This window comes from Diprion similis, chromosome 6 (assembly GCF_021155765.1).
Source record: "Diprion similis isolate iyDipSimi1 chromosome 6, iyDipSimi1.1, whole genome shotgun sequence".
NCBI classification, from domain to species: Eukaryota; Metazoa; Arthropoda; class Insecta; order Hymenoptera; family Diprionidae; genus Diprion; species Diprion similis.
Window position 1 is genome coordinate 24,475,732 of NC_060110.1, and position 8,664 is coordinate 24,484,395.

An 8,664-nucleotide genomic window follows, 5' to 3' on the forward strand; every position below is an offset into this window, starting at 1 on the left:
CTATCTTCGACAAAGAGTTGGATGGAAAAGATAAGATATTGTCATCGGTATGTCAGTTGCCGGTATTGCGGTATGTGTACTCCTATTCTCTGAATTGTCCATTACCTTTCAACTTTACTGACACGTCAACTCGCATTAGGCTGGTAATCTTTGGTAGAATATAATTACTCATTGTCAATCGTGAAGGTATGGTTCAGAATTCAGTTGGTTGTGCTAGATATTCTATCTTTTTCTACCAAGTGAAATAGAAGAGGACAAGACTTGTCTCTATTTGTCAGTTGATAATGCAATCTACATACTGACCGACTGTTCTGACAGTTGTCGGTGGTAAGTGTTTTACTGTATCGATTGACCATTCGACATTGTCGTAAATTTAGGGTTCAATAGAGGGTGCCACTTTCAAGTAAAACAGCTTAAAACATCACCTCGCTGTTCAATTTTTTTAATCCTTACGCACAAGTGGCAAGATAGGCATGCCAAGATTCTTTTTGTTGAATACATTGTTGAGATATACTTGAGCGAGTACAATTTAAGGAAATCGAGATCATTTACAGTTTAATTTTACTCTGAGAACTATGCGAACTTTTTGAAATTTGAATATGACCGCCAATATGACACTTGAATCAAACGCGGTGGCGGCCAGACAGACGACAGTCGTTCACTTTTAGCATTGCGTCATCTCTGACCTATCCAATTGGATCGCAACAGACGAGTTGATGGTGGCATTCAACAACGAAATTTGTGTGTCAACAGCGAGAAGCAGCCTCAAATCATTGATAAGAAAACTAAGCGAATACCCTACAACTGACGGTGGTGCGTATACCTCATTGTTGGCGAAGATTTGAGAAGTTTTCACTTCTGATATTGGGTTGATTGAAACGGTATGGCGTTATGTCGTGCACTTAACTGATCAGTACTACGCATTTAAAAAACATTGACTCTGAAGTAAGTGTAACAATACCGAACTCCAGCTAATGAGTAGAAAAATTGTCGTTGATTGCTGGAAATAAAAATTCTGTGGTTAAAATTTATCAAATTGTTCAAAGTTATTTTTAAGATTGAATTGCCTCGAATGAAATGGCGGCAAATTTAGGCAACCCACGAGTGCGAACAAGCCGCGTGTATCTTGCGTATCTTGCATCATCGCTTGATCAAGAACGCACACATTACCATAAGTTTACGTAGAAGCGTGCAACACATGGGCAGAATTAGCGAGTACGCATTTGATATTCGGTACTTTTTGCGTATTATTACGCTCGTAGCTAATGCCAAAATTCTCAGATAACATTTGTTGACTAGTGATGTCAACAGACTGTGGATGCTGATTTGTGTGCCAGTAGAAATCAAAACCTGTTGTGAACGTTTTTCAAAATCTTTTAATTTTTTTATACCAATTGTGCTGGCAGAATTTTATAAAACGTTTGAAAAATTACTTTCCTAAACGTGAGTTGGTACAAAATTTTGTCTACATATTTCAGTAATGAATTAATCAATTATTAGTCTAATTGATATCATTGCATAAAAATCTGACATTCTTCAGTTTATAACGTAATCCCGTTTAATTGGACTCAAGTTTTTCACTGCGGGTAAACTATACGAGCTAAAAATTCGTCATTACATATCTACTAAAAAAATTTTTGGTGACAACTGAATGTGTTCCAAATCTGTTTCCAAATTAAGATATGAAAAATGTTCAAAATATAGCTTAATAGTCGCATTATGTCATATGCATAACTGAAAGTATTCGGTGACTGGATAATTCATAGAGAGCAATACACCTTGTCAATGTGTATACCTTCAGGGTATCCAACTAATTACGTTGATTTTGAAACATGGAATTTGCTTTTATTCAAATACTTCAAATTCTAGTTTCTTGGATGCTCGATAATTACATTTTTGCAAATATGTACCAGTGAAGACTACATCTTCTTACAAGATTTCCAAATCCTGAACACATAGTATATCTTTATGCAAATCAAACGCATTTAATGATAAATCCGTCTTCTCCTCTTCCAGATGGCACCAAAAAATAAAGAAAATTCCGGAAACTCGTCGAAAAAGTCAAAAAGAGCAATTTCTGAAGAAGATGACGACGACGACTACAGGCGAAGACGTGACCGTAACAATCAGGTAAAAGAAGATTGACTTATGCCAGAATTTTTATTATTTGCAGGACAATATACTTGTGCCACTTTTCTCAATACGACAGCACTGCTGTAATATACAATTGTGGGGTAGAAAACAAAAATGTAAAATAGAACTAAACTCACAGCATAAGTAGCACTGTCATCAGTGTGGGACTACTTCTTTCCATTGATTCGTAAAATATTTTTTATTTTTATATCATTGTGCTTATGTGCAATGTTTATCAGTAGTCTTCAGACTTTCGTAATGTAACAAATTTCACCTGTTTCGCACGATTCGTATAATTTTCAGACTTCAAGTCGTATTTGCATCAATTTGATTTATCATATTTGCTTTGTTATGAAATCTGTAGGCAGTAAAGCGTTCACGGGTAAAGAGTAAATTACGGACGCAGCAAACTTTGGAGCGAGTTAACCAGCTGAAAACCGAAAACGAATTGTTGGAAGAAAAGATCAAAATGCTAACCAAGGAGCTCGGATTTTTGAAAGACCTGTTTTTGGCCCATGCAGGTATGGAGCGCAAATCGTGATAAGTTTTGTCTTGTACACTATTCATAACAACAATTCATGCAGTATAATATCGCTCATTTTTTCTCAGGCTCCAGTCAACACCCAATCAATATTCAAGACCTAGATTTGAACGCGTTGCTGGCAGAAGATACGAAGTCTTCCGACGATGTAAAACCGACAACGAAGCTGTAGGAATGAAGAACATATCACTTGACTACACCAAACCAAGGGTATTGGCACGGCCGTCCTTTAATTTTGTCTGAAATTACAACCAAACAGACAACGGTTGGTCCTTTCGATTCGGTGAGAAAATAAGAGCCTTTCCTCTTCCTCGCCCTCCTGCCGCTCCTGCCGCTCTTTGAAAATATTTCTGTTTGTTTATTTCTATCTTTAGTCAGCACCAATGCAAAAAACCAGCATTTTTTGAACGTATAACGTAAATTGACACGTTGGAAAGCAAGCGTCCCTCTTCCAACTGTCGGTGTTAGAGATCTGCTTGAGAATTGCTTCTCATTGCACTAACAATTCGAGCGTGATTCCAAACCTCGCATTACAACGATGAGTTTAGGTTGGGCACGTTCTAAACGAAGAGTGTGCCCCTCAAAAATACATTAAACCCAAATCTGCCGTTGATGCAGGAAAGTATTTTTATACGGAGTGCAACATGAATTGCAACTCTGCCTATGTTCCCAATTCTGAAGGAATAAAAAATAACATGTATACTAGCGTATATGTATACATTATTTGATACGAATTTTTCATCTCGCTCAAGGTAAAGTTTTCGTTTTAGAAATTATCTACCTATCGCGCATTCGGTATCTTTCAATGATGTTTTGTTTTTTTTCCATTCGTATGTTCTATCTGCAGACGGTAATAATACCGTAAAATTTTTAATATTCTCATATACATATATGTATGTATTGACGATAATATGATATGATAAATCGCAGTATTAGATGCTGCCCTTTAAAACTATTTACTTATGACGTTTTTTAGTTAGTAAGTGCCTGTAAGTACCACATTCATTGCAGTTGATGGGCAATGACCATTTGCTACTCGAATCGATCTTTTTTCTTACCTACAATCACCAGATAAGATCAGTGAATTAGAGTTGTCCTACAGCTAATTTTATCTATGTTTGATAATTATCAGATCACATTTTTTTTTATCTAAAAATCGAATGTACCGGTTGTCAGCGCGAGTATAGTGTATACATATACATATCTGTATTAATAGAGTACATTTAATTTTATACAGAGAGTCGTAGTTAATTATACTTAGTATACACACTCATATACGTGCATAGCATATATTTATGTAAATAATAGTTATACTTATAATATAACGAGAAAAATTTGATTCTGTATTGTTATTTCGACTTACACAGCTAAAAACATACAATATTCGCAGATTATGTCGCCCTCAACATTCAAACTTATCAAATGAAACAAGCTATCTTTTGGAATCTAATTGTTCAGAAAGAATGCTGTTATCAGTTTAACGTACGGCATACGATAAGGTGGATATAACAGCGATCCAAGAGAATAAGATCGAGTTCGACATGAGTTTGGAATTTGCAACAGGGATTACCTACCAGCCAAAAAATTAATCATTAAATCGCACAAAAATTCTGCACCCAATGAATCGAGATGCAGGTATCTTTGGGATAATATGAAAAAAAAACCGGAGCGCCAAAATTCAAGCGCCAGCGACCGATTCTTTCTCCAATCAGTGTTCTCATTGTCAGTGTTTCAAGTGGTAATATTATTCATTTTAAACTACCAATGAACAATTTGCAAAATTTCGTATTTTGAGGAGTTGACTAAATTATTTCAAATCTGCGACGGAAATCGGCGCTGGCTCAACATCGGAGCTGCGGAGTCTCACGATTGGAGTACCTAAAGGTGGTGCCTGTCCGTCTTAATTCGTACGTACCTTTACGCATGTTTCTATGTATATTGCATTACAAAATTATATATTACGAACTACGCACGATCTTTTCAATGATTCAATCGAGTACACAAGTTATTTCGTGCAGCAAGTGAATACAAGATAGAGAGGTATGGTAGGTATGCGTGTGCCGTATGTATACCTGCGTGCATATCGACCTCGACACCACTCACAATCAGTTAGTTTCGTCATGTTCTTCGTGTACGTATTTCACGCCTACGTGACGGCAAAATGATGTGTAGCATGAGTAGGTTCGCAAGTACATACATTGTCTTCATAGTTAGCGAGCGGTTAGCCTCGCGAGTTAAACGGTGAATCGAACGTAGCTCTAACGTAAAAGAAAGAGGAGTTGACGGAGTGAGTGGTAAAACGGGATACCTGTGGCGGTTCGGAAAATGATGGGGAAAACGTCGGTGTCCCGTTGGAAAGCAGTTTGACGAGGGTGTCCGGAAAATCACGGCACCTGTCGATTTTCCGCGAAAATAACCGGAAACACCCGATCCTCGGTCGGGTTTCTCGTTCAGGCACCAGCCGTCGCCGTCGTATCTAGCAGACGACATGTTGGCTGCACACAGCACCTCGTCTGAGACGTTTCAGCCGGAAATTTCCTCGAAAATCGTATTGTACTGAAGTGCGTGCCGTAGAAAGTGCAGCTCGGATATCATATCGGGAATATCCGCAGTGTTTACGTGGATTAACAAGTGTTTACCGGCGACAAGGAGTCACCGAGGATCTCAGGTGAAAACGGAGTGACAGTCAAGTCGAGAAGTAATCTATTTTCACGTTTTGGAGGGGTAGGGGTCGGGCAGCCACGGGCGCTGCGCTGCCTAAGTCAATTTTCTATGTGAATGTGTGCCTGTGTCCGTGTCCGTGCCTGTGCCTGTATGTTTTTCCCCATTTCTCTCTCATTCTACGTTACGTCCATTATCCTCCTCCTCCCCCTCCTCCTCCTCCTCCTCCTCCTCCTCCGCCACCACCTCGTCCGTATCATCGTGTTTTTCGGTCATTCCATCCGCAGCTGAGACCCCCCGTTGACGTCGGCGTGTCGCGGCGCGGCGGCGGAGCTCCGGGAGCAGTCCGCGATGCATTGCATGATCCCCATCGGCCTTCTTCCTCCATTTACATCGTCGCTCGGTTAAAAATGGTGTGCAATGTTGGGTGGCGCGAGACACGTCGTTCGATATATCAATCGCGCAACTGTCTCTCGATCCGAATGAGAGAATCTAGTTTTTCGAGCTAGGTAGGATCGTTCGCTCTACCCTGCATCGCACACATGGATAGAGAAGGAGAAATAGAGACAGAAACGAGGGGCAGAGGCGGCGAGGCGGGCAGGGACACCTAACTCTCGCACACCCTGCGCTCTGCCGAGATACATACATACATACATACATACATACATACATACATACATACATACATACGTAATAACGTACACCCACAGACATTGGACTGAATTCACTAACACATTTGACAGTGGAGGCGGCACGGGGTAAAAAGAGGCGAGAAAGAGAAAGGGAGCGAGATGGGGCACAAATGATTTATTTCATGGGTCCGTCCGAGCGAGCGAGTCGTAGAGTATATAAACCTGCAAGGTACATACTACAGAAAAACACCGACACCGGTCATACCACACCATCACCGGTTTGGTGCGTGACACAGTTAATCTTTCGGATACACAATAAGCAGCAACAGGGTGCACTCCCGCTTAACGTAGATAAGGAACGAGATGGGGAGAGTCCGACGTCTTTGCAGAATTTACCCCTTTCCTCCTCCTCCTTCTCCTCCACCCCCCTCCTCTCTGTCTTTTCCCTCGAAGTTTCGCGGATCGAATACTTTGTCACGAATCATATATATTTCATCGTGTCGCATACCTCATCTCATCTCGTCACCTCTTATCATGTTTTACATATTATTATTACGTACACAAGCGACGATACTCTTTATACATAATGCAGGATATACGCGACAATACAGTAGGTTATAAATAGTAACTGATAGTAACTAGACTGCCAAATATCATCCATTTTATGAGGGCCGGTTTTCTTTTGTTTCGGGTTAAAATTGTTACAATATACCATTCTAATATTGAAATATTGCCCGCGAAATTGATTCAGTACTACCATTTTTCGCAAGTCTGTAAGTCGGCAGTACGTACATACATCAATCGTTGCGTATAATATTTGTAATTCGGTGTGTTCGTTAGTGGCGATGTCTGTACAAAATTCGCGATTTCAGATAAAAGCTAACGTCACGCGCAGTGTCGCTCGGCACTTCGCTGTACAAATTATTATGTCACGTGGACGCAGGGATAGTAACCTTGTTTGCCGGGCAGCAAGAGGGGGGGAGGGTGGCAATGGGCAATGCATCATCATGTTCAGGAAGATATACGAATCACACAATTGGTCGGAAAGAAGAAACAAGTGAATTTAAAAAAATACGGACATACGTGAAGGTAGTTGCAGGACTCTCCTTTGTTCATCTCCGCTTCAATCATGTCGTTGTTTTTTTTCGCTGTTCTCTCGTTCTTTCCGCCCCACCACCTTTTACCAAATTCTCACGGTAAAAATCGTCGTCGTTAATATATATGTATAGTTATCTTATAGATGAAGAAAAAAGTAGGTGTATATGTATATGTGTATGTATAACGTCGAGATGTGAGATAACAGATATGCGGGAACGGTCGCCCACCACCTTGTGATACACAAATTGTTTCGCGATCGCGTCAACCGAACTACCTCGGGAGTGATTGAAATCCGCTTCCAACAATAAACATGTGCCTAAAACTATACACATATTGAAAGAGAGACAGACGCGAATGAGGTGTGTACGTTAAAGCGGGCGAAAGAGATTAGAGAAAGAAAAAGAGAGGAACAGACGGAAAGGAAACGACGACTACGACGACGGCGAGTGCCGAAATAGAAATCGCCGTTAAATTGTCCGAAGGATATTTACTGTATATATGCATGGATGTATCGCGATTGCTAACCGGACTAAAGAGAAGTATCAAAAACCGATCCCCCTCCTCTACTTTAATCGATGATCAAATAATATCTACAATTGCCGCATCTGATAAAATTTAATCACCTATACGTACATACATACATTATATTACATGTATTATAAATAGATTCATTCACCTCCGACGTTTCATACACGTCATTCGACATCTCACATTTCAATCAAGTGAATGAGTATAGTGAGGACATGCATAGTTGGAAACGAGCGAATGGGGTGCAGTGTGTATATATATAACTTTGATAATACAGTACAAGTTGTCTTATTACATAAATATGTATATATAATGATATATATATATATATATAGCTGTATGGAATCCTTTCTTTCCTCCCGTAGTTTCTCTTATACTCTGAAAACGATCAGTGATCTTTCTCCTCTATTATCCAAGACGACGACGACGAACTAATCATATCACACAACATTATACCTATTATAATATATTATCCTTTATTAATTATCAGTGCATGCAGCACGCGGAATCGACGGGGTGCTGCAGTTATGGTTTTGTGGTGCGACGAGGGAGGCGCAGCGAAGAAGTAGTGCAGGGTGCGAAGAAGAAGGAGGGCGTTGAAGTGATTTACTTTACAATTAGTTACGGCGGTGCGTCGTATCGTAGCTGCCGTTACTCGTTAACAACAGTCCGGCTACCGACTGAACCTAAAACTGAAACAAAAACTAAAGCCAAGACTAAAACTAAAAATAAAACTAAAACTAAAACTGTAACTAAAAATAAAAAATACAAGGCTAAAAGTAGAATTAAAAGAAGGAAAAAAGTATTTACATCGTAATATTTAATATCATTGTGTACAATATAAGCGAAGGAAACAAAGAAAAGAAGAACAAAAAAATAATATCGAGAAAGAAGAGCAAAAGTATAGAGAGTGAACAGCAAGAAAAAAACAAACAAACAAAAAAAAAAGAAAAAAGAACCGAACCTATTTCGTCGTGTATATTCTTTTGTCCGAGTTTTTTTTCTTTCGTTTTCCTCTTCCCTCCCGCCACCGATTCCTCGTCCTATTTCTATACCTTTTCCCGCCATTTC

At 39.6% G+C, this 8,664-nt stretch overlaps 1 protein-coding gene and 1 long non-coding RNA gene across 3 annotated transcripts; both read left to right on the forward strand.

Moving 5' to 3' along the window:
- The first annotated feature begins 655 nt into the window (after positions 1-655).
- LOC124406515 (CCAAT/enhancer-binding protein gamma) lies at positions 656-3,925 on the forward strand. 2 transcript variants are annotated; one of them, XM_046881953.1, is made up of 4 exons: positions 656-813; positions 2,017-2,130; positions 2,498-2,654; positions 2,743-3,925. In XM_046881953.1, exons 2-4 carry the CDS (start codon positions 2,017-2,019, stop codon positions 2,844-2,846), a joined length of 375 nt encoding a protein of 124 aa, XP_046737909.1. In that variant the 5' UTR covers positions 656-813; the 3' UTR covers positions 2,847-3,925. The 2 variants fall into 2 exon arrangements, with proteins under 2 accessions (XP_046737909.1, XP_046737910.1); XM_046881954.1 differs by having other exon boundaries at positions 660-945.
- Positions 3,926-4,961: 1,036 nt separating this feature from the next.
- On the forward strand, positions 4,962-8,285 carry LOC124406516. Its single transcript, XR_006929243.1, has 2 exons — positions 4,962-5,372; positions 8,084-8,285. It is a non-coding gene; the product is annotated as an uncharacterized LOC124406516 (long non-coding RNA).
- Positions 8,286-8,664: the final 379 nt, after the last annotated feature.

Bases quoted from the DNA above. Each gene is read 5' to 3' on its own strand.
- LOC124406515 (XM_046881953.1), top strand. From the start codon at position 2,017: ATGGCACCAAAAAATAAAGAAAATTCCGGAAACTCGTCGAAAAAGTCA. The intron at 2,131-2,497 runs GTAAAAGAAGAT...TGAAATCTGTAG, and splicing joins GACGTGACCGTAACAATCAG to GCAGTAAAGCGTTCACGGGT. The intron at 2,655-2,742 runs GTATGGAGCGCA...ATTTTTTCTCAG, and splicing joins CCTGTTTTTGGCCCATGCAG to GCTCCAGTCAACACCCAATC.